Source organism: Camelus ferus, chromosome 20, assembly GCF_009834535.1.
Source record: "Camelus ferus isolate YT-003-E chromosome 20, BCGSAC_Cfer_1.0, whole genome shotgun sequence".
In the NCBI taxonomy this organism is placed as follows: domain Eukaryota; kingdom Metazoa; phylum Chordata; class Mammalia; order Artiodactyla; family Camelidae; genus Camelus; species Camelus ferus.
This window is the reverse complement of record NC_045715.1, coordinates 32122631-32148923: the sequence shown is the minus strand read 5'-3', so window position 1 is coordinate 32148923 and position 26293 is coordinate 32122631. Positions and strand designations below refer to the sequence as shown.

General features: G+C 42.6%; 1 protein-coding gene across 1 annotated transcript in view; it reads left to right on the top strand.

Annotated features, from left to right (window-relative positions):
• Window positions 1–25659, top strand: part of TNFRSF21 (TNF receptor superfamily member 21) — a 60180-nt gene extending 34521 nt beyond the window's left edge. The window contains exons 4-6 of the mRNA XM_032463212.1: window positions 3563–3828; window positions 22235–22463; window positions 24207–25659. Of these exons, the coding sequence (XP_032319103.1) occupies window positions 3563–3828; window positions 22235–22463; window positions 24207–24436 (725 nt within the window). The 3' untranslated portion in view covers window positions 24437–25659. The remainder of the gene's footprint in view (window positions 1–3562; window positions 3829–22234; window positions 22464–24206) is intronic.
• Window positions 25660–26293: the final 634 nt, after the last annotated feature.

Genomic DNA, 26293 nt, shown 5'->3' with positions numbered 1-26293 from the left:
CTTGGTCAGTAATAACAGGCCAGGAAGAAGCACAGACATCATGGCCAACCCAGAGTGCATTCACACGTGGACTAGATGGCTGTGTCCTAGGACCATAATCATGCTCCTCTACGATACCACATCCCCCATTAACCACAACAGAGGTACCACTAACTCGCTGGGCCACCTTGAACTGGTCACTAACCTTTCTACAGGAAGTTCCTCCTCAATAAAATTAAACACTTAAAAAAAATTATATATCCCACATAATAGTATGTATATATAAAGGATATATACATACATGTCACATATCAGTGAGTCATATATATATTATATGCATAGTTTTAAAAGGAATAATAAATATCAAATACAGTAATAAAATAAAAAGAAGACCCATTTCCCCACCATCCAGCTTAGGAAATGGAACCTTGTGAAGACCTTTGACGTCCCCTCTGCTCACCTGTCCGGTAACGTCTCCCTCCCTCCCGCGAGGCAGGCATCTCAGTGTAGTTTAATCATTCTGTTGCTTTTCCCTGTAGCTGGACTGGTTAGTTTTGCCCCAAACCTTTTTCTCAACAGAGAACACTTTCCAGTCCTGTGCTTCATTGGTGTTCCTTCATTCTCTTGGTGATAAACTCTTTTGTCTTAAAATCTCATCAGTTTTCAGTCCAGCAAACACAGGGACACACAGTGCCTGCCCAAGAAATACTCCTGAACTATTCCACAAGGGTTTTCTTTTCCCTTTGGTGGCAGTGGTGTGGTGGGGACCAGGTCTGGGCAAACTCATAGGCTAGTTCAGACTGGTCCTCCCTTCTCCTGCCTAGGTTTGTGATCATGTGCTAGGCTGAGAGGCTGGGGTCTCTGCCATCTCTAGATTGATCAGCTCTGCAGTGGGAGGGGGCAGTGGCCAGGAACCTTGCGGACCCCTGGCTGGTTCCCGGGAGTTGACTCCATGTTTACATAGTAAAAGAACAAGATGAAACCTGATGTGTGGGCCTTAAATTTAGCTTCCAGTCAATTTTAGTTGAAGGAAAATCTCGTTGTATCCATTCTTTGTGTTTTTCCCTTTTTTGGGGAGAAAAATTTGTGGCTGAAAAAGAGTATAAAATACTGGGTTATGGAAGAAGGAGTTATTGTTAAGCGTAAGCCTTTTAAACGCTGTAATTACTCTATAAAGGCTGTGCATTTGCATCAGAAATGCATGTAGTTTTCAATTTTGGTGCCCAGTATATGGAGCATTTGTAATGATGGGGTACTTCCAAAAATAAATCGACTCTATAGAAAATGTTAATCAGCCCCATTCCCCAGGGCCCGGAGTGAGTATCTCCATTGTACCAATGAGGAAACTGAACATGACAGTTAGTGGTTTGCCCAAAGCCGCACTGTCACTGGCACTACGAAGATGTAAGCAAAGGTCCCATGTACAAGAAAAAAAGCGCAGTCATGCAGGACGCTGTGAGCCTCCGTTAAATTGACCTAAATTAAGATCCAGGGACTAACAAGCCTTTTGGTGTTTGGAAGAATCTACCACATCAACCACAGAGAGCTGGCTTACTCCTGAAAAGTTACCTGTGGGGTTTTAAAGAGTGCTTTTTTTTTTTTTTTTAGGAATCTGTTTGCTTGAAATTAAAAGCTCTGTATCTGGCTAAACATTGCTATGAAAACCAAAAAGCAGCGGGTTCAAGTATGTTTCGCACTGCCAGGGAAAACAGTGTGGGAAGTACAGTAATGTCTCAATTTGTAGCGTTCTGCTTTTACAGCTGACAAGAAAGCAGGAACTTCCTTTCTGAAACCATTTGCAGGGGTTTGGTTCAGGAGGTCCACGCCGTCCTCCAGACACCATGTGTCTCAGTAAAATTGCACAGCAGAGAAGGGGCTTCCACGGAGGAACCACAAAATCCTCCATTTACAAGGAAACTTCTGGAATTCCTAGTGCTCCTTTCTTAGGCAAAAATTGATAGCTCATTTAATAAATATTTTCCCCCAACAAAGGATTGGAGCAAAAAGTTTTTTTTTTTTCCTCCTGACTAACCTCTAGTTAAATCAAAAAAATTCAGTTAACCATCACAACAAACTCCTTTATCCTTCTCTTTTATTCTCTTAAGCTTCACTTGGGAACTTGACTCCATTTTGTTGTTGTTGTTGTTGTTGGAGTAATAAATGTTTTCAAGACATTGTTAACTATACTAACTCTGGTATCTGGGTATGTAAGTATGGCCTCATCCAAAGCCATAGTATTGACTCATGAAGACTTATCCACCTATTGATAAAAAAACACCAGAGCTCTTACTGTGAGGTGATATATGCACTCATGGATTAATTTGGGCAAAGCCAATGCGTCATTGCACGGAGAAGGCATCTTAAAGAGGAAGACACACTAAAGGGTGACACTCAGGGAAACCCTCACCTCACGGAGGGTGAGTCCCAGGTGCTTACGATTTTGGCATTTCCCCCTCTGTTCATCAGGTCTGGGGACGGCAGAGCCATGCTGAGTTTACAAGGAGCAGATGAGCCACAATAACAATATAGAACATTGGATTCAAAACCCAACCCACATGCCTTGGTGGTATTGGGCAAATAGCCTACATTTTCTGTGGTTTTTTTTTTTTTTTTTTTTTTTTTTGTCCCCTTACCTGAGCAATTGGAATGTGAATGCTTTGGAAAGATGTTCCATGAGCTAGTGCCTTCATGAAATACCTGGGAGATAACAGCTATTGTTTATGTACTGTAATGTTGGTTGTCTTCGTTATAACTGTGCACGTCAACTTAGGAGACTGAATACTAGATCAGAAAAGTGCTTGTTGAGCAGAGAATTTCATTTCCTTGAATTTTATTATCAGTGAAGGTACTGGGGATTGAACCCAGGACCTTGTGAGTGCTAGGCATGCGGTCTACCACTGAGCTATCTACCCCTCCCTCCTTCCCCCACACGCACTGTATCTTAGAGACTGAGAAGTTAGATGTTCTTCAGGAATGCCTCCACTGGGCAGGGTCAGCTGGGTACTTCGTCAGTTGGTATAATGGACACTATAGCTAAACTCTGGACACCCTTTACCCCGACAGTGCTGGATAAACTCCCCGCAGTTTTAACCTGTGGCTTACTTTTTTCTAGGTTTTGTGAAGTCACCACTTTCTAAATCTGGGGAGCCTCTAAATTATTTGCTTCCGTTTGTTTTTAGCAGCAACAAAGGAATCACTCTGAGTGGTTTGGGTTTGGCTTTCAAAACATCCTCTGGCGGGGTGGAGGGTATAGCTCAGTGGTAGAGCGAGCACTTAGCATGCAGGAGGTCCTGGGTTCAATCCCCAGTATCTCTATTAAAAAAAAAATCATTTTATGTACATTTATTACTATATACTTCCAGGTTTCTCCTTCTTCTGGTTCTGCATTTGCTGGAAAGTACCAAACTAGTCCCCAGGATGAGCTGCGTGTGCCAAATGTTTTTAAAAGCACTGCATCCTTTCGACAGATGGTAGCCGTGAGAAAGCCGGATGCTTTTACTTCGTGCAGACAGAGCGGCCTGATAGAGAGACCTCCCCTCACACGCCTGTGTTTGTTTTCGGCTTGATTTTGTCTCCGGTACAGGTATTGACATCCTGAAGCTTGTAGCAGCCCAAGTGGGCAGCCAGTGGAAGGATATCTATCAGTTTCTGTGCAATGCCAGCGAGAGGGAGGTGGCCGCGTTCTCCAACGGCTACACGGCGGACCACGAGCGGGCGTACGCGGCGCTGCAGCACTGGACCATCCGCGGCCCCGAGGCCAGCCTGGCCCAGCTCATCAGCGCTCTGCGCCAGCACCGGCGCAACGACGTCGTGGACAAGATCCGAGGCCTGATGGAAGATACGGCCCAGGTAACGCGGCCCGGCCCGGCTGCCTCTCCCACTGACCCGTAGGGCCCATGTGCTTCGGTGTGTCCAGGCATAGGGAAGAAGGAAAAAGAGCTGGTGGAAGGCGTTTAGATTCACACACCCAACTACACCCGCATCTCTCTTACGGAGCAGTGCTTCTCTGTGGTTTTCCATTAGAATCATCTCGAAAACTTTTTAAAAATCCTGATATTTGTACCCCACGTAGGCCAGTCAAATTAGAATTTCTAGGGAGAGGACTAGGAATCAGAATTTTTAGAAATCAGTATTTTTTTAATTAACTGATTAATTAGGCTACTCGTCTATTTTTTTAATTGAAGTACAGTTGATTTACAATGTTGTGTTAGATTCTGTAGGAATTCCAGTGTGCAAAGTTAAGAATCATTGTCTTTGGGGTAGATTCTGGCGTCAGACTGTACAGCTTCTTCTGTTCTTTGCTACCCAATTTACAGTCTCATTTTGCATGACGCACTTTGAACCGAAGCAAGAAGGAGACTTTTTCTTTTGCGTTCCCTTCCCCCTCCGGAGGATGGTTTCTGTGATGTGGTTTTAGGAAGGCTCCATCTTGCCTCCTGAGGACGCAGGTGGTGCTGGCAATAGTAACAGGACTGATGTTTCTCCTTGGGCTCGTTCAATCAGAACCTCTGATGAAACCAGGGGGACCAGGGGTGTGGTTTATACATAGTTGTTGGTCAGTGAGCCCTGGCTTTGGAGTCGGACAGCCACTTAACTAGCTGGATGGCTAGGGTAAGTTCCTTCAACTTTCTGTGCCTCTGTTATCTCACTTGTAAGCCACATTTAGAGGATTAATTAAGACTAGGAATAAAGTATACGCAGTGCGTGATGCACTGAAGGTGTTCTCCAGTCGTAGTCATGGTTATGATGTAACTCATTTTACGTAGCCTTTCCTTAATCATAACGTGCTTCCCTGAAAGGCCATGAATTAGGTACAAATTTGGCTATGGAATCATTTCCCACAAACTTCTATTAAAGTTTTGCAGCGAATTTCCAAAGTAAAAGCGCTACCGCTGAGACTTGATAAAACCCACTTAAAATTTAAAAGGCCGTTCTGCCTGTGTTATTTTTCAGTGGTTCAAACTCCTTGCCTAAAAAGAGCAAGGGAGAGCGAGGGAGAAATTTTTTCCCCCATCAACTCTAACCCACTATCTTTCTGCACCAAATTTTGTATATCAAGGGACTCAATTTTATAGATTTAGGAAGTCCAAGTGCTTTTATCTTTGTATACTCACAGTCTTGTGTTTCTTCATTATTGAAGTAAACATTCATCAGGTAAGTCTTTTATCTAAGTGACTGGATAAAAATTTATAGGTGCTAATTGACTCTGAAGGTAGTCTTTCAAGCTCCTGGTGTATTTTTAACTTCTTTGAAATGTGGAATTTCAGAAAAAAAATTTACTAATAGATGCAGGGATAAACATTCAAAGGCACGGTGTCTTGTGACTTTTTGAGAAACGACTCAATGAAGTATGGTTCACAACAAAAACAAGGCTTCAAGTAGCTGGATTTGGGGAATGGAAAGGGAGCTGTCTGACCTCCAGTTAAATAAAATGGCTGCAGTTCAAACAAAGGGACTCCAGAGGCAAAACATTATTGTGCTTCCTTGGAGTGTTGGCTTTAAAGGAAAAAGCTGGTAGGGCAAGCAGCAGATTTGAAGAAGGATTTAGACACTTGAGAATAAGCCCCTGGCTTTCCTTGATAAAGCCTACAAGAAAGATAAAATGCAACTGATGCAATGTTAGGGTTTGGTTCAATGGAATATTTAATAAAGTGGAAGGATGATTGTGATGTTATTGTTAAGGGTTCAAAAGAAGCTTTCTCATTAGAAAAAAACAAATACAAGCATAGGAAAATGAAAATGCATAAATATTAATGTCATGTTATTGAATATGTATCCTTTTCAAATAGAGTTTTCTCTGGATATATCCAAGTGCCAAACTCTTGTTCCCTTTAGTTCTTTCCTCCCTTTATCTCTTCTATATACAAAAAGATTCTAGTATATATTTTGTAAGAAACAGTGGTATCAAGACATCCTATAGCTTTCTCCTTGGGTCTAGTATCTATTTTGTAAGAAACAGTGGTATCAAGACATCCTATAGCTTTCTTCTTGGGTAGCCTGTGTGTCTTGATGGAGACCTTGTTATGATGAAGGACATATTAAGCTTCTTGTTCCGTGTTTCAGTACTGTCCACCATTGTGCAGCAACGCTGTGGACCCAGCTCTGACTCTGATTTTAATAGCCAGCGAACATGGATTTCTGGCTGCCAGCTCTTGTTAATCACAGTTTGTTCATAGTTCATCTCTGAGATTTGTCGAGTCAAACAAGAGAATCAGAACGCGGGGGGCATAATCTTACGGTGGATTTGTATTCTGTGTGTATTGTGGTACTGCTGGTGACTTGAGACTTTGCCCCAGGAGTTAATGGACTCTTAATGTGTAAAAATGACTCTGTGTGTGTGTGTGCGTGTGTGTGTGTGTGTGTTTAAAGCAGTTAATGTTTTTTCCTATTCATGAGCCTGAGAACACCTATGTTGTGTTCCACTCAAAGGACGGACGCCAATGTTCCTTCCAGTTACCTCTGGCAGGAGCATCTCATCCATTATTAACCATAGTGGCTCATCTGCCATTAATTAAACACATCCAGAGTCTGACTTTTTAATTTTAATTTTATGCATTAACAAATTAGATAGTAAAATTCACTTTTTAGTGTACTATTCTACTGTTCTTGGAATTTTTTTCAAGACAGATTATTTAGAGCAGTTTTGGGTTTAAGACAAAATTGAGGGGAGAGTTCCAGAGATTTCTCATATACTCCCTGCTCCCACATGTGTGTCGCCTCCCACGTTATCAACGTCACTCACCAGAATGGTACATTCTTTACCAAGTGTAGACCTGCACTGACGCATAACATAATCACCCTAAGTCCATGGTTTACCTCAGGGTTCACTGTTGGTGTTGGACATTCTATGGGTTTTACAAATGTGTAATGACATATGTCCATCATTATAATATCATACAGGCTATTTTCACTGCCCCCCAAATCCTCTGCGCTTCACTTATTTTTCTCTTCCTCCCTACCCACCCCTTCACTGTCAACCACAAACCATTTAATTGGCTCATGTAGTCTTGCCTTTTTCAGAATGTCATATGGTTGGAATCATAGGGTGGGCAGCCTTTTCAAGTTGGCTTTTTTGACTTAGTGCTGGTCATTTAAGCTTCCTCCATGTCTGTCTAAGAACTTGTCAGTGGACTCGTTTTCAGCACTAAATAGTATTCTGTTGTCTGGATGCACCACTGTTTATTCATCCATTCACCTGCCTGACTCTTTCCTTATCTGAGGTATGAGCTGGACTTTTCAGTGTGCTCTTCTTTGAAGTTCAACATCCAAACTGAGCCCAGCCTTCCAGAGTCTTACCTATTCTTCCCCTCCAGGGCATGAGCTTTTGGGGGCCAGTAGCAAAGCAGTGGGACAATCATCGGAAGTTACTGGGACTTTGCCAAAACTATTTAAAAAACAAAGCAAAACCCTAATACAGCTTTCCAAATCATATGTTAGCTCTTTTCTTCCCCGTCTTTTTAAAACAAATTTTTATTTTTATGTTTTTTTAATTTTGGGGGGAAGTAATTAGGTTTACTTATTTATTTATATGTTTTTTAGAGGAGGTACAGAGGATTGAATCCAGGACCTTGTGCATGCTAAGTGTACGCTCTATCACTTGAGCTATATACCCTCCTCCCTTTTTTTCCCCATCCTTTCACTTTGACTTTTTTTCCTGTGGCTTTATTTAAAGAAAGTCTCTTGTAAGTAACATATATTTAAGGTTTTTTTTTTTTAATCTATTCTGATAGTTTTTGTCATTTAATTGGAGAATTTCAGTGAGGTTACATTTTAATGTAATTGCTTATATATTTGGTTTAAATGGTTTAAATCTACCATGTTATTATTTGTTTTGTATTCATCCAATCTGTTCTCTCCCTTCCTTTCCTTTTGGTTAATAAAATATTCTTATTATTCTACTTTTCCTGTCCTATTAACTTGTTATACATTTTTTACTTTACTTTTGATGGATACCCCAGAGATGAGGACATGCATACTTCAGTTATGAGCCGTTTTATAAATGTGTCCTTTTTACTATTTTCCAGACAATATAACCGTCTTAAAAGACTTTAATTCTGCTTAATCCTTCTCTTGCATTCTGTTTTTGTTGTCATACGTTTTGACGCTATACATTTCTTAACCCCCAAAAGGCATAATTACCATGGTTTTACACAGTCAGGATGCACATAGATTTACCTGTTTATTGATCTTTTCTGTTGTTCTTCACTCCTGCCTGCAGCCTCCACCTCGACCCGAGATCCTTTGTCTTTGGCCTAAAGAATACTTCATGTTGTTTTCCAGCAATAAGCTCTGTTTTCCTTTGTCTGGAAAATGCCCAGTGAATACATTGCCTGATTTGCCTTTTTGTTTTTGAAGGCTAGATGGGAACCGAGCTTGAGCTGGACGGTTATTGTTCTTTCAGCACTTTCTCGCCTGGGTTTAAGTTCCCCCTGCTAAACAGCCAAGGAGAGGATGCGGTTTTATTTTTAAATTTCTGTTGCATAACACATTACACGCACATTCCTATACCGGGCACTTTGGGCAATGCAAAGACAGGTAAGGCAAAGTCATTGCTGTCAGGGAGGCTCACCACGGAGGGGAAGAAACGTGTGTATCTTTCATCTAAGGGAGTAAATCCACAAGGGGAGGGGAGGGCAGTGTTGCACGTACCACTCATCAGCGCTGAGGCTCCAAATAGGGACGTCGGGGTGGAGACGTGTGCCCGGTTCAGTTCCTGTCCAGGCAGCGTATCACACTGGCGACGTGATGGTCAATTACTCGGCCTCCTTGCCTCAGTTTTTCCCTGAGAGAATGGGAACACCATTGGCACCTGTCCAATGTGAACGTGACCCACAGGAAGCACTTGGTGAATGTTTACCATGAATAGCTGCAGTTATTCCCAGGCTCTAGAGGCAGGCGGGCTGGAATAGTGTTCCTGAGCAGCTCCAGCTCACGTAAAACAGCCTTCAAATCCTGAGCGCCAAGGGTTACTTGGTGTCAGGTGGGGACGGACCGCCAGTTCCAAGACTGCTTCACGCAGACGGGTGAGCACAGGGTTGCCATCCGAGTTCAGTGCCCAAGAACTGGAAATTCCAGCAAATTGTAAATATTTATTCCTTACTGCCTGAGTGAGTGTTCCTGGGCCTCCAGGGATGTTTTTTCAAGCAAAGAAACAGAGGTGATGGTACGTGTGAGGACAACGGTCCGCTCTCCCAGTAGCTGTCAGAAAAAGGACACTAAATTGAGCAACCGGATTTCTAGGTTTCCCTTTTATAGTTTCTATTTTCTCTTTTCAGGATTGTGTGTATTCAGATAGCCTTGCCCAGTGCAATTGTTTTCTTGATACCCTCACCTTGGACTTGATTTTTTTCTCCATAGGAAACCTTGGGCAAATGATTTCTCTGACTCAGATTTTTCTATTTAAAATGGGCATTCAAGTGTTTCAGAACGAAATCCGGGAATCACTTGTTAAACTGTAGGAGATGAAAAAGCGAGGCATTAAAGTGATGCTTCCTGGCTAGGTTCAGAAGTAGTGGTGATACGAATTTTCCAGCATTCCTTTCTAGTTTCATTTTGGAAAAAAGGAGGAAAAAGGAATTTTATGTACATTTAAAAATGATAATATTCAAAAACAGCCACAATCATTTAAAAGAATATGAAGTGTTACTTTACCTATCTGCCTTTGACCGGAGATTCACAAATGCAAAGAATTGGTGTTGATCATGCAGGGGATTTGGGTATCTCAGCCCTCATCCTTCCCTCCCTCTTTCCATGAGATTAGCTAGATTCAGACTATGCTGTAATATAATAACTAGTGGACCCGAAGCCAGTGTTGTTGTTTTCCTTAATGTCTGTGTGATAGAATGATTCTTTGTTAGAGACGCTTCATCCTTTGCTTTCCCAGCTGCATTTGTCTTTATCAACGGTCCAACTGAGATCAGATATTTTCAGAAATGGAATATAGTGGGGGGCGAATTGCAGCAAATACCAGCTGTGCCTTTAACTGTTGGCTTTTGGGCTATTCAAATTTGCCTTTGTCTTTAATTGGCCAGTTGATTGGCTCTTGGGAAATAGGGATTATTGTCATAAGGCCTTAAGATGTTAGCTAAACTCGCATGTATCAAGGCCCTGCCTTCTGCTGTGTTCCCACAGCACAGAGGGTCATTTAAGGTGACTTAACTTGCAGGGTGTGACTGCAGGCTCTGGGGGACTTGGGTGGTGGTGAGAAGGGGACGTAAAGAGATTACTGACACACGAGAGGCCCGGGTACATTTAGTGATGCTCGTGTTGAAGGTGGTGGTTGTGTACAAAGAAGCCATTTGTATGAATAAGCCTTTAGACTTTTAATGACATTTCCGGCCATTCAACTTATCATTTTCCAAAGTTTCATTCAGTAAGTCAACATCTTTTGTCAAGCACCAGCTGTGTGCCTGGTACTATGTAAAGAAGGAAGGTGTGCGCCTTTCAATAGCTCACTCACCGAGATGGAAACATGAGTGCAAATAATGACAGTTCAGTGGAATAAGCAAATGTTATAATAGAGGTGTGCACGAGGAATTATGGCACCAGAAGGCAGGGACACTCATCCCACCAAAATAGACCTAGAAAATAACACACACAACACATGTATGTATTTCCATTGGAAAGTCATTTCTTAAAAAAACAGACTATAGCTTCTTTCAAGACTGTACTGTGGTCTTCTGCAAGATTTTCTCATCTGATTTCTGCCCAGGGAGCCACCTGCTTTTTCACGCTAAGGGCATCTCAGAATTTTGACTTGGCAAAGAACGTCTGTTTTACTTAGCACCTTGTTTTGTTTGCTTCAGGAGGAAGCTTATCAGAACTGCTCACTGTTCTACAATATTAAAGGTACAGGAACGAGGTTCCAATGTCCCACTTCATGTCAAGTGCTGGAGTTAGAACTTTGAATCCCCAGGAACTAATCGAAGGAACTGACATAGCCAACAATTTGACTTTTGGCTTCTGGAACTGCTCACTGTCTTAGAAGCATCTGGTAAGATTAGAGACAGGGTGTGTCTGCTAGAAATGATGGTTGTAAATGCCCAGTCCTGCCTCTGACATGTACTAGGGGGCTCAGGGAATCTTAGCTACTGTTTTCTATGTTGGCATTTGAATTCCACGCTCTCCTGTTTTTGACCCAGGAGCAACATCACTCTACTGTCTGTACATGCACGTTAAGGAGAAAGGGAGCCAGTGTTGGCTGAGTATCTGTTGTGTCCCAAGCACTGTCTGGGTGCTTTGCGTTTGCTTTTATTTAGAAAGCTTCATGGTCCTGTGAGACAGCAGTAGGTTTTAGAATCAAGATATATCGCTGTATTTTGTTGAATGCCATGTACATTGTGTATGTACCGTTTTTATGGGTACCATTAAGAAAGCAATAAAAACAGTTGTAAGATACATCCCTATTTCAGAGGTGCTAAAATGTGAAAAAAAAATATGCACCATGGAATTAATGAAATACGGTAGTTGCGCTTGAAGTGAACGGGTTATAAGGAGAAAAGTCTGGGACACAGATGACTGAGATCCTGGTATTGACACACTCCCCCTCCCCAACACACACACACTCACACGTGCTTTTTTTTTTTTTTTCCCAAGTATTCTTTAAAGATAAGATGGTTTAGGGGTGGGGGTGGGTAATAGCTCAAGTGGTGGAGTGCATGCTTAGCACACACGAGGTCCTGGGTTCAATCTCCAGTATCTCCATTAAAAAAGAAAAAAAAGAAAAAGATGAGATGGTTTGACACAAGCAATTTCTGTAGCAGACATTAATGGGACACCTATTTCATTTTGAGCCCTGCACCAGGCACTGGAGATCCTAAATGAAAGCACACAGTATATACTGCTCAGCCATAAAAAAGAAGGACACGTTGCCATTTGCAGCAGCGTGGATGGACTTTGGAGGGATTACGCATAGCGGAACAAGTCAGAGAAAGACAAATATTGTATGATGTCGCTCATAGGTGGAATCTAAAAAAATACAACAAACTAGTGAATGTAAGAAAAAAGATGCAGACTCACAGAGTCAGGACAAATGAGTGCTTACCAGTGGGGGTTGGCGGGGGCAATACAGGAGTGGGGGAGTGGGAGGTACAAACTACAAGGTGTAAGACAGGGCTAGAGGGATATATTATATAATGGGGAATATGGCCAATATTGTGTAACAACTGTACTTAGAGTGTAACCTTTAAAAACTGCATATAAACACACACACAAACACAAAAACGGGATCATCCCTGAAGACACCGGCAGTGTTACAGGAAGGCTGCGCACATGCGCCGAACTTTAGAATATATTTCTGTGAAACCGCCATGTAGAGGAGTTGCCGTGAGTTTTTCTTTTTTTCCTGAGGCACCATGTCTCAACATTCAGAAAAGCTTGAGTCTATTAGTTGGTGACATATCCAGCCCTTTAATCCACCCCTTCTTGGCTTTCTCAAAAACTGCATGGGAGGGAAATCAGAATCCATATTGTGAAAAGAAGCTTGTTTTCTCCATCAGTCACCAGTGCTGGAGATCATATTTTCTTTTTCTTTTTTGTTTTAAAGCCAGAATTCTTCTTCAGATAAAGCTTCGTAGCTGTAAGTTTTGTCCTAGCCTCTTGGTCCTATGATTTTGAGACTGTGTCTTGATCTGTTATAATCCAAGTGCCAAAAGCATGTATGCTTACTGATGAGGAATTACACTGTGGTCAGCAGTAGGGTTTTTTTTTTTTAATTTTTTAAAATTATTTTTTATTTTTTGGAGGGTAGATATTAGGTTTATTTACTTATTTTTAATGGAGGTACTGGGGATCAAACCCAGGACCTTGCATGCTAAGCACACACTCTACCGCTGAGCTATACCCTCCCCCTTGCAGTAGGTTTTATCGTACACCATTTAATTTCAACACTTTAAACACTTATTCGTCACCGTTTCCTTGGGAGAGACAGCTGTCACTCCTGACTCCCCCCCCTCCTTTTTTTTTTTTTCAGAAGGAATTTTGGTTTATCCACAGTTGGGCTGAGTCAGGGGACAGGTTGGAATGACCAACCATTAAGATGACTTACCACCAGAAAAGTGCTGGGGAAAAACAGGGAGGTTGTTTTCGTTTTTAATAATCACAGCAGGAGGTAAGGCTCTTCTGAGAAAGATTCATGCAAGATATTCAACTCCTTAACAATAAGTATACAAGCCACAAAACACCATATGCAAATCAAAAGACAAAATAATAACTGGGGAAGCTATTGGCCTCATAGAGTTAATTTCCTTTAACGATGAAGAGCTTTTGCAAATTAATTAAGAGACCAACCATCCAAAAAATAGCTAGTCTGTGAACAAGACAGTGCACTGAAAAGAAATACTGAGGGCTCTTAAAGGTATATAGATTTTTTTTAACCTTGCTTAGAATAAGGAAAATTCAAATTGAAATCTACACTGAGATACAATCTTTTAAAACATGTAAATATTTATTTGAGTTACAATTTTAACCTCTTTTACTGGCAAGGAGGAAAAGGTACGACACCATTGTTGTGTCGTGAGGGACTAAGAACCCATCGCTGGTCCATGTGTACGTGAGCCACGGAGGGCCATCTGGCTTCATCTCCCACAGTACGTGTCCGCTGACCACTGACATTCCACTCCTAGGACTATGTCCTGCATCTGTTCTTATGTGCATCCCACATGTGTGCAGAATGATGCAAGTCCAAGTGTCCACTGTAGCATCACTTGGGATCACAACAGAGTGGAAGCAACACAAATGCCCTTCAGTAGAGGACGGGTTATGTAAGTGAGGGAACATCCACACAGTGGAACAGCATGCACGAGTCAAAACCAGTGAGACAGCTCTTCACATGCTAACCTCAAGAAGGGTTTTTAAGTGGGAAAGGGCAGGGTGCAGAACAGTGTGTACCTAGACTGTGCCACCCTGTTGTTAAAAAAAAAAAATTGTTAAGGGTGAAAAAGAAGAGCTGGGGTGGGGTGGAGAATTATTTGTACCTACTAATTGGCGTAAGTATGGATGGACTATTACTGGATGAATACACGGGGAGTTGGTAAAATTTAACACTCTGAGGGGAGCTGAGTAGCCGAAGTCAGGTTAGTAAGGGAGACCTGTTTTCAAAGTCCCCACTGGTACCTGTGGAATTGTGTGCCACGTATGTTCTCATTCGAATGGCAGAATTCCAACTAAGGCTTTTAGGAATAACACTAATTTAATCCAATGTGGGAAGTTCAGAAAACTTGAGTCACAAAGATAAGCCTGAGCTTTCTCACCTCAAGAAAGTTTCCTATGAAATTATTTTCCATCCTCCACAACTGTTTTTTGGAACGTTCTAAAGCCTTTAGTCTGGAGTTGGCTGGATAAATACCGTAAGATTCATGTGCCCCAATGAACGGGGCGGAGCTACTGTACAGTCGGTCTCTGTAGGTCTTATCTTCAGTACACAGGTGCCAGCCTGGAGCACACAAGACCTCCTTTTATACAGTTTGATCTCCCTTCTTGTCTTCAGGCAAGCATGTAAGATACGTGCAACCTCTTTTCATGGTTAGAATTGTCCAAGGTTGTGTGGGGGTGGGGGTGGGGAAGGCTTCCTAATAGGTCTCTTTGAGTGACATTTAGGGAAACTCCTCATGCATGGATGAGGCTGAGCTCTTAGCAGGGCTGGCAGTGTATCTGACTGAGTGGGCTCCAGCCCTGAACCCAGGGAGCCCCTGACCCACTATCCTCACTTCCCTTTTTGAGGAAGCTAGTCGGTGAGTCAGCCCAGAGCCGCAGCCTTAGGGCTGATGTCAGCAGCGGGGACAGCCTGCAGACACACGCAGGCAGCTGGGCAGGGCACGGGCAGGGCACGCCCTCCTCTGCCCTCCGGAGCCAGCTGGTTCTTACCAGCTTCGGCCACTTCGCACAGCCCGACTTGTCCTGACTTCCTGTGGCTTGTCCCCTGTGCACCCTCCTGCCTTAAGTTTTCTTGCTGATGGCGGGGACTGGCCACCAACAACACCCTGGTTTACACCAGGTGGATGGATTGGTAGCCTTTGGGATTCAGTTTTGAAACTTAACTCTTAGACGTGATCAGAATTAGCCGATGACACATACACACAAGACTATCTAGCAGCTGCCTTAATGGGGGCTCGAGGTACTTCAAGGAGAAACACACCCTGGCCAGCTAGCCCGGGTTAATATTTAAATACAGTCTTCGGTAAAGTTGCAGCTGAAACAAAGCCCTCCAATTATCCTATGCTTGGGCAGACCTAGGGTGGGTGTGGGGTGTCTTTTAAAATAATTCCCCAGTGGTTTTGGCATTTTTTGGTCAGGTTAATCCTGTGAGCCTCCTGCGGGGAGTTTGTTTAGCCCCCAGCTCCCCTGAGCAGTGCAGAGTCAGCATTCACTCAGCTCTGTTACCTCTGTGGTCTTGAGTGGGTTCCCAGGGAAGCTGAATGGGACGTCTTGGCCTTGTTAGATCTGAAGATCTGAAGTCCTGTTCCTGCTCTGTCCCATGACCTCCCATGACCCCAGGGAGATCTAGACAGCCGAGACCCACCTGCCAATGACAACGTAGATTTACGTGTTAGCGCTGTCCCCTAAGCATGCAATGGAAGCACCTCTTTGTCTCCGTTTCCTGTAGTCTGGGCAGGAGAACGAGGAAGAAAGAAGGACAACAAAAAACTAAACAGTCAGACGCTTAGGAAAAGTTTGGGGAATTTTTGTCTTAAGGTTGTTTGGCTCTAAGCCCTTCTTTTTTATTTCTTTTCCTGGATTTTGAAAAGAAGACTTAGGAAACAAAAATTAAAACACAGTACAGCAGACACCCACAACCTACTACCTAGATTCAGTAATTACTCCTCTTTTGACATCCTTGCTTTTATCTATATACGCGTGTTAATATTTTCAGTCCTTGTTCCTGTTTCCAAGACTTCCCTCCAAGTTTCTTAACCACTGATAATCCTTCTTTTAAAGGTTTAGGAATCAGCGTCTTCTCATTTTTCTCTTAATTTTTTTTTACTTTTTGTTTGCAAAATTTTTTATTGAGTCAATTTAGATTTATTCTTTTCAAGTCCCGTTACTTCAGGTTGGCTTGAACAAGAACTCACTCTCAGAAGAATAAATGAAGTCATTGTTTCGTATCATCTGGAGCTTTAAGGAAACCTGCTTCTTTTTCTCCTTTTTGTTGGGGGTGGTGTTTTTGTTCTAATTTTTTTTTTAAAGAAGAAATCACCGTATACAGGTATTCTTTAGTATCTGAACTTAGGAATTGAATAGGTTCAGATACATTTTTGGAGATAGGCCTGGTAACTTTCATTATATGAATCCTCATTTAGATCTGAAGTCCTGGAACAATACAGCATTTCTTATTATCTGAATTCCTTTTCTCTAAACGTAGGGACCGTATCATGTGGAGATTCTGATATGAAGAGAGATTTATCTGGCAAGGAGGCTAGTGCTTGCTTTTATCAGCCCAGTGTTACATACCTACATGGACCTGCTGGAGGTCATGAAATCCAGTTTTGTCTCGATTACACAGGCAGTTGGGAGGATGTGGGAAACAAGCTTGAGGTAATAACATCATCCTTAAATAGTTGTAGTTGCGTCTTTATTTGTGACTGTAATTCTTTTGAGATAAACCTTTAGTGGGAATTGAATTTGTTTGTTTTTAAATAGCAAAGTTGGGTTTGTTTGGGATCTGAAATATTTTCAAATAGAAAACAAAGTTATTGGCTCCAGTTGAAGTTTTTACATAATCTCTCATCTTTATCTCTGGGCAATCACCCAGCCAGCATGCAAGATCTGCCTTTGGGTTATAGGTCCTTGCAGACCCTGCCTCTGGCCCCTTCACTCTGGCTGCAGGGCCAGGGCAGCCCCTGGTGGCCAGATGACGTCTTATATTGAGTTTACAGTGTTTGCCAATTTCTCTAACCTTAGTAGGTCCAGATAAGGAAGTGACTTGGCTCAGCAAAGAAGATTACTTGGAAACTAGACCAGACCAGATCTCGAATCCTGGCTTCTGTGACCATAGGGAGGTTACTTAAACCTCTGAGAGTCTCGGTTTTCTCTTCTGTAAAATGGAGCTAATAAAAGCTACCTTAACGTCATCTGGATTCCATATATTTCATGCTGACTCGTTTAGCACAGTATTGATGATGGCTTATTTCTTAAAGTCCCTTTTTGTTTATTGGATCTGAGTAACAAACTGGTCAACTCGGATGGAATAGCAATTAGTTTCCACTGAATTTAGCAAATGAGTTTTTGAAAACCATCATTAAAGTGATAGAAATTTTCACAAATGTCACAAAAGAACTCTTCCTTCTTTCTAAGTGTTGGATGAGGTCTGGAGGGAAAGTTCAGTTGAAATGGTGTCTTGATTGTAAGGAGCTTTCTTCTTGAGTCTATCAGGCATATCTGGCGATAGAGCAGAGAGAAAAGGAATCTTGTGGAATCTGAATGGGTGATGCCAGGAGCCAAGGGGTTAAGTTGAACCATTTTAGCAGATTGGCAAAGGGGCATCTGGGCTGGGTAATTAAGGCTTCATTTCAGGGGATCACTGATGCATCAAAGTTGTTAATTAGTTTTATGAAAACAGATTGTGCAACCACCGGGAGATTGTAATTGGGTAGTAATTGAAAATAATTCGGTGGTATCTTAGTTGAGTGAACCAATTGGGGGTAACTTGGAGGGAGAAAGGGAATTGGGGTCCACAGGTGGGGAGGTGGCATCATGAAACAGGTATGATAAGCCAAACAATATGTAAGACATAATTTGAGGAAGGATGACCTAGAGTAATCTTTTTCTTTAGAAATGAGGAAACAGGGCTGAAAAGGGGTGTGGTTTTCTGCCAGTGGTGAGTGTATCCACTGTCCCCGACCACACAGCTAGTTGGTGGTAGATTTCTTTTTTTCCCTTGCAACGATGTTCCAGGACTTTCATGACTTTGATTCTTAGGAGCTGACTGTGAAGAACATGAAACTCATGCTGAAAAGAGGCTTCTGAGGCCGGAGTCCCCTGCCCCTTGCAGTTTGCAGAGTATGCTCAGGACTGCTGCTCCCTCATAGGAGAGGAGCAAAGTTGTCTCAAACCCTGTTTCCTTCATACACCACCTTTGCCATGACTATCAGTCCACCATCCATGGCTCCACCATCCCTGGGGCTGGAGAAATACTCCAGCCTTCCACAGTGAGTCATCCTAGGAAGGGCCAGTCAACAGGGAAGTGCTTTGGGGGGGTTGGTATTTTTGAGCTTCAGTTTCAGGTTGTGACTGAATTGAGCACCCAGAGTGGGCACTTCAATTTGGGGAGGAATGGAGGGTTTCCAGAACACACCTGAAGTTGGCTCATTCCAGTACAACGCAAATACAAGTGAAATCATTGTTCTCACCAACGCTACTCAAATCTCGGTAGCCCAGAGACGTTCAAGCCCACAAATCGCAATCCATACCTTGTTTGCCTCATCCGTTCCAGCTGGTTCCTAACTCAGTGGTTCTGCTCATCAGAAAGGAAAGCAGTCAGGTCAGCCATGGAGCGATAGGTGTGATTCAGCTGCTATCGAGTAAGGTGAGCCATTTATCTCTCTTCCCTTATCAGTTCAGGCTAATAAAGGATCCGGAAGGACGAAGTGTATGGGCATGGAAACTGATCAGGAGGACGTTGTTGGCCAAAGTAAGCTGCCTGCTCTTGAAGTTCACACGAGGGGTCCGGGCTGTTTGAGGCTGCTCAGAGAGCTCTCCCCTCCTTATCCCTGCCACCCTCCACTCTTTTTAGTCTGTCTTACCATCTCTCTGCCTTATTTCTCAAGTGAGTCTCCCAAGTTAACATGGTTAGCTCACCTCTGCAGAACAAAGAGAACTTGATTTTTCAAGTTTCTCCAAAGGAGCTTCAGATATCTTGCCTTCCCTGGCCAAGTTTTTCCCTGAGACCTCTCTTTCAAGTCTTAATATTTGCCTCGCTGAAGTAGGTTGGGGAGGAGTGTTGTCCTTTTGTGCCCGTGAACACTTGGGAAAAGTATAGAGGGGAGTTCAGCCAAGTGGATGGTCTTCCAACTGCCCTGTGCCTTGGCTCCCGCTGTAAATAAGAGCTGCTGCGGCCACAACATTTGCAAGCGAGGAGAGGGAAAGCATACTTCTCGGTGGTGACAGCTTTTAAAAATAATTTATTGTTTTTCTAATTACAAAAGTTAATATGTCCCTGTAGAGAACTTGGGAAGCTTAAAGAAGAATCAGGAATAAACTAAGTTACTCATGATCTATGTTGTGAATGTTTTGATAAGTTTATGCTCAAGAGGATAAAACCCTCTTTTAACGGACTTTCTTGTTTAGCACATGTCTTTTTTTTAGTATCTAAGTCTTATTGTATGTGTTCTTTACGTGCTGTGAACTCAGTACTGAACCATGAACTTTTCTGAACTAATAAAATAAAGAATTGCGAGGAAGGGTGTAACTCAGTGGTAGAGTGCCCGCCTGGCATGCATGAGGTCCTGGGTTTAATTCTCACTACCTCCATTAAAAAGTAAGTAAGCCTACTTAACCGCTCCCCACAACCACAAAATAAAAATAAATTAAATAAAAATAAATTTAAAAACAACGATTAATTTCATCCACATATCTTGAGGCTTCAGTTACTCATTAGAGAAATCACAACTAACACGATGCTTGAGTTGCGGGGCTGCAAACCAATTTTGATGGATGGTGTCAATATTAAGTTAAAGGGAGGAAAGAACTAAGTTTCTAGGAGCATTTTTTTTTTCTTCTAGAAAATAAATGCAAGTAACTTTAGAGAAACCTGGAATGCAACCCACTCCTGAGTGTCCTCTACATAGTGATGGAGAGCTATACTTAGCAGCTGAATGGATTTTCTAGAGAGATGGTTGTCAGATGGTCTCTGGCTCTCATGGTGGTGGAGATGCTAAAACCATTCCTACGGGCATTTTCACATTCATTTGACTCACTGTTAATTATAAGACAGCATCACTTTAGCATTCTGTCTCTCCAAATTATGTCGGCCATCATGGCCTTCCTTTCCACCGATAAGATCCTTTGGCAAAGGTAGGGGGGGAAATGAAATATTTAAAGGTTTGAACCGAGTTCAGGAAATAGGTGGGTGGACTTCTTAGCCTGCCAGCATGTGATTTGTGGGCGGGAATTAATTCCTTTTGTAAGCAAGAACAGGGCACTATATTGACTGACCGTGTCGCCCAGTGTACTGTCCCTGAGAACCAGAGTGTAGACAAGTGCTCTTTGTCTCGTGGAGTGAATGAAAAATGTGTATTGGCTTGAATGGCTTGTGCATTTTCAGGGAGGAGGGGCACATGCCTGGGTCTAATGAATTAAAATCTTAAAAGCCATAAAACTTGTCTGTGGATCAGAAGGGGCTGGTGGGAATGCTTGATATCCAAGTCTTAAACTTGCACAGGAAGCAGAGGCAGGATGTGGGTATGGGGGAAGGCGCTGTTGGAACATTAGACATGGTGTCATCAGAGGTCTTCAGAATCTGCAGTCAGTGGCAAGAATTTCTCAGGCCTTACAGGTTGTAAAAGGCAATTGCACTTTGCTTTGTGTGTTTTACAACTGGGCAACGTCATGCTTTGAAATGAGGGTCAATGTCTGTCTGATTGAGGAACTTGAAAATGTTTCGCTTGACTTCTCATGAGGGGAGTCATGTGGTTTCTAATGAGCGGTGATTAACAGCTCCGAGAGGAGTGTATGTCTCTTCCTGAACCCTGCCCCGTGTCATCTGGCCACCTGGCTTCCAGCTATTCCTCCATCCCAGAAGAGCCAATAAAAAGATAAAGTCAACTCAGTAGGAGATGCCATGAGTGTCTGCCAGAGCCCTGACATGTAGTGTCAAAGGACAGGGACAAGCAGACATGTCCAGCAGACCTGAGTAGAGCACTGGCTTTCTCCAGGGTCTGTGTGTCCTCCCTGGGCCTTAGTCACTTCACCTGTACAATGGGGTGATACCACCGATCACCTCTGCCCGTCTCCACTGGGCATCCTGGTACGAACTGTGATTATACCTCACCTGGCCACTGTAGCAGCGTCCTAACTGCTCTCTCTATGTTGATTCTTGCCTCCCTCAAATCCAGTCTCCACACACCAGCCAGAGTGGCCATGAAGCTGGCTCTCTCCACCTGTAACCATCTTATTTGTTTGCGTTCTTGTTATTGTTTCTCTGACCCTCACCCCACAATGCAAGCTTCATGGTCTCCACTACATCCTTACGAGCCGGTCCCCTGGCTAGGTGGTCCTCCCTCTCCTTCCAGCCGCTTTTGCCTCCGGTGTTCTCCTGTCCTCCTTTTTTCCAGCAGTTTGATTTACTTCCTGAGCTAGTTTGAGATGGGAGTCAGGAGATGTAGGGTTTAGTCTGCGTTCTGCCTCTTCCTGGTTGGGTGCACTGAAGACAGTCACTTAGCCTCTCTAGGTCTGTTTCCTTACGTGTAAAGGGAGGGCGTATTGGTTTGCGAAGGCTGCTGTAAAAGAGTGGGATGCTTAAAAGTCAGAAGTTTATTTTCTCACAACTCTGGAGACTAGACGCTGGAGATAAAGGTGTCCGCAGGGTTGATTCTCCTGGGCTTCTCCTTGTGTCTTCACATGGCTCCCCTCTGTGTCTGCATCCTAACATTTTCTTCCTATGAGGACACCAGTCATATTGTATTAGGGCCCAGCTGTACCTTCATTGCCTTGTTAAAGGCCCTGTCTCCAAATACAGTCATCTTCTGAGGCACAGGGAGTTACAAGTTCAACACATGAATTTTTGAGGGGCACATATTTCCACCCGTCACAGAGGATAAATGCTGGGTGTTATCTGAGACCATTTCCAGTGATACAAAATTATATTTTAAGTTAGAGATCTGCCTCTTCACTTCCTTGTCCAGTTTCACTCCTGTCAGGTAACAGCTTGGTGCATATGCCTCCTGATTTTTAATGTTCATACGTATCCTCACGTATGTTTTGTAGAGCTTAACAGTGTGTGTGTATCTAGCGATAATATGTTATAGACTGTCAAATGGGAGAATTTATAAAATATTAAATGAAACCAAAAATAGCATCTGCGGAGGGCTTTTTCTTTCTTTTTTTTTTCATTTTTTTCCTTCATCATTTAAACAATTTATTTTACTTTTTTATTTTATTTTTATTGAAGTATAGTTGATTTACAGTGTTGTGTTAGTTCCTGGGGTACAGCAAAGTGATTCAGTTATACAAATGTACATATAATCTTGTTCAGATTCTTTTCCATTATAGTTTCTGTAATTTTCAAAGTCTGTAATTGAACGTTGTTTGTTGCCGTCCACAGCTGGAAACGGACAAGCTGGCCCTCCCGATGAGCCCCAGCCCCCTCGGCCCAAGCCCCATGCCCAGCCCCAACACGAAACTTGAGAACTCCACGCTCCTGACTGTGGAGCCCTCCCCGCTCGACAAGAACAAGGGCTTCTTCGTGGACGAGTCCGAGCCTCTCCTGCGCTGCGACTCCACGTCCAGCGGCTCCTCGGCCCTGAGCAGGACCGGCTCCTTTATAACCAAAGGTACAGGTGGCTCCTGTCTCACATTCATTCTTTTTAAAACAATTTACTGAAGTATTGTTGATTCACAGTGTTTAAAGTGTACAAAAGAGTGACTCAGATAGAGGTATGTGTATGTATTCTTTTTCAGATTCTTTTCCACTGTAGGTTATCACAAGTTACTGAATATGGCTCCCTGTGCAACACAGTAGGACCTTGTTGTTTATCTACTTTATATACAGTAGTGTCTGAAATCCCAGACTCCTGACTTATCCCTCCCCCCACATTCATTCTTAAGCCTCCCCCATTAGAGCCCATGGGATTTCTCCCTCCATCAGTTCCCCATTCCAGTAGGAGTTGGGTCATTTGATTAACTTGCCCTGGACTCTGAGGTGAGGCTGGCCTGTGAGGAACCGCGTCATTAGCCAGTCGGGACCCGCCTAGAAAATCTTTACAGCCCCGGCTGTCTGGCCGGGAGCCTGGGACCGGGAGTATCGGTCACCCTTTATCCTCACGATGCTATCAAACGTGTGTTTCGGGGAAGGTCCGATAACATGTAGTCTGGCAGGTTTTTTTTTTTTTTTTGCAAATTATTTACCAGACTTACAGAATCCAGGGCTGTAGAGTATAAGCTATCTTCAGAGTCTGGAGTATAGGTTTTAGTGACGCAGATTAAAGTTCACTCTGTTAAGCTTGGTTGCAAGTAACAATATTTTAAACATCGTGGATTGGGACTTCTGGTAAATAATTTGCCACTTGCAGTTTTTAATAGCAGGGTAGGAAATTAGCATGTACACCATATTGATGACAGATTTTTATTCGAAATTTCCTAGTTTGCATAATACCAGTTATATTTTACTGAAAAGGTTCTGTTTTATGTTGTTATATTTTATATATGGATAAAATATGTTCTATTTTACATGTTTATATTTTATACTTCATATATTATATATTTTATATTTTTTGGTTTTGTTTGTTTTCTTTATATTTTCTAGGTGACTTAATTTTTTAGTTGTTTTTTTTTTAGTGGGGTGAGGTAATTAGGTTTTTTATTTATTTATAGAGGAGGCACTGTGGATTGAACCCAGGACCTTGTGCATGCTAAGCATGTGCTCTACCACTAAGCTATACCTTCCCCTCTATATGTTCATAAAAGATTTACATTTTAGTTTATAATTTATGTTACATATTTTATTTTAGAGAAAGCATTTTATAATGGTAGTAAAAGTTATAGTTCCTCACCCCACTGCAAGGTGTGACCCAAGAAGCAATGTTTTCTTGTTTATGAGCTTTTACTCTTCACAATTTAGTTTTGAAATACGGCAACGTAATTAGAAAGTCAGATAAGCTGATTATTGGCTTGGAAAGTTTGAAGGGAAGGGCTGAGCTGATGTGTTTGCTTACACAGTACAGATGGGGAAAGTAGTGAATTTTTTTTTTTAAGTTTAAGTATTTCAGCATTCTCCTGAGTTGCAGAAGAATGTAAGAGAAGTCATGTAAGTCTCAGCAAATGTCAAGTTACATCAACAGCCCATTCCAGCAGATCCTTGTCTGATCTCTATTAGGCGAATCTTGTTTGTTATCTTATGCACGTTGTGGGTAAAAACAACTGGGTGGTTTAGCATTTCCGGGATGTTCACTCACTCACCTTGGTGGGGTGGGGCAGTGACAGCCTGGGGAGAGGGTCGCTGTCACTCTGAGCTCTCCTCCTTCCCCTGATACAGTCCCTTTACAGCTGCCCCCTTCCCGCCCCTCTCTTCCCTGCAGAAAAGAAGGACACAGTGTTGCGACAGGTCCGCCTGGACCCCTGCGACTTGCAGCCTATTTTTGACGACATGCTCCACATTCTGAATCCCGAGGAGCTGCGGGTGATTGAAGAGATTCCTCAGGCTGAGGACAAGCTGGACCGGCTATTTGAGATTATTGGAGTCAAGAGCCAGGAAGCCAGCCAGACCCTCCTGGACTCTGTTTATAGCCATCTCCCCGACCTGTTGTAGAACTCAAGGGACACCGCACTCTGGAAATTTACTCAGTTTAGTGGCAGGGTGGTGTTTTTTCTCTTTTGTTTTGTTCTTAATTTTTGTTTTTGGGGTGTGTGTGTGTGTGTGTGTGTGTGTGTGTGTTTAATGTGTGTGTGTGTTTAACAGAATATATGGCCAGTGTTTTGAGTTCGTTCATTCTTTCTTTTCTAAAACCCTTCTGGGAATTTAGCTTATAAGCCTTTTCAAGATGTAACTTTTGCAGAATATCCACCACTACAGGTTTTTTTTTTAAGGTTCCGTATTTTCTTTGCTTTGCCTTCTTACGTATTCTCAAAATCATTCTGTGCACTTTAAAGTCACTTAATATACCACAAATGCAGTGCGGGCGAGGCTCTTAATGTCTTAAAAGTGTCATGGCATCTTGTGAATTCTATAAGTGGTCTTCACATCTCAACATCCACGTCTGCTTTTTTTTTTAATTATTATTACTATTTTATTATTTGTCATTTACGAATTTTCTTAAGGGTTCAAGCAATGTATAAGACCCTTTGAGTTACTGTAATACAATTAGATTTTGAGTTATCTTTTTAATATGCCTTGTTGTATAGTTCATATTCATGGCCGAAACTTGACCACACTGTCGCTGATTGTACGTTTTCACCTGGACACCGTGCAGAATGCTTGATTACTTGTGCTCCTCTTATGCTAATCTGCTCTGGGCTGGAGACATGAAATCCTCACAAGCCATCACGACTTGCTATTTGAGTGGCTTGACAACTGGGCCACCAGCGAACTTGAACTTCATCTTTTAGGGATCGAGCTGTCCTGGAACATATTGCTGCACTTTGGAAAGTCGCAACTGAGTGGCGGTCACAACCGGCACCTTTTTTCCAAAGGGGATTTGCCCAGCTTTGCTTTAAAAGATGTCTTGTTTTTTTATACACACATAGTCGATAGTTCCAGTCTGCCCTCTAGGCTTTGGTCTTAGTGGGTTTCCTTCATTCAATCACTTTAATTAAAAATGGCTGCAGCTCTAAGAACTCTTGTCTGATGTATTTGCAACTACACTCCTGTTTAGCGACGTGCTCCCTAATGCTCGGTTGCCAGATTCTAATGCAAAGGTGGTGTGGACTCCCTTTGTGTGGGCGGGGTTTGTGGGTAGTGGAGAGGGACTGATATCAGAAAAATGCCTTGAAGTGTACTAATTTATTAATAAATATTAGGTGTTTGTTACTTGAGTAGTTTGAGTGTATTTAATTCTTACCTTAGCCATGTGCTCAAAGTCTAACTCTCTGATTAGTCTCTTGGAAAAGTGTGTATCCTAAAAACCTCAGCCATGCTAATCTGTAAATGAAGCCCATGGGCAAAGGTTTGTGTTTGGAAAAGTACCTGGAGATTGGTGGTGAAGGACTGATAAGCACTGAAGATGACTAAGCATTTTCTAGTCTTTGGGGGGTAAATCTGAGGCTTCTGCTTTTGAGAAGGTCCTTATTTTGGAGCTGGAGAGGTACACATGCTGATTAGAAGTTGGAGTCTGTTCTTACTCGTTTCCATCTGTGTATTCAGGACGAGTAACCAGCACTCATTTGTCAGGTTGAAACAGCGGACGCAGAGATCACAGTAATGAAATGGATCTGGGTTCCAAGGAAAGCCCGATACTTACACGTTCAATAAATAACTGTGAACGTATAAGAGTGGGGGAGAATCTATACAAGTTCACCGGCTTCCATATGAAACCTCATTGCCCCCAAATAACTTCATGGGGGCTTTCTTCTCAGTACGGCAGGGTAACGTCTTACGTTGGTGCGATATGCTACATCGTATTTTATTAAATCTCTATTATATTATGTGACATTTTGTATTTCATTGCAT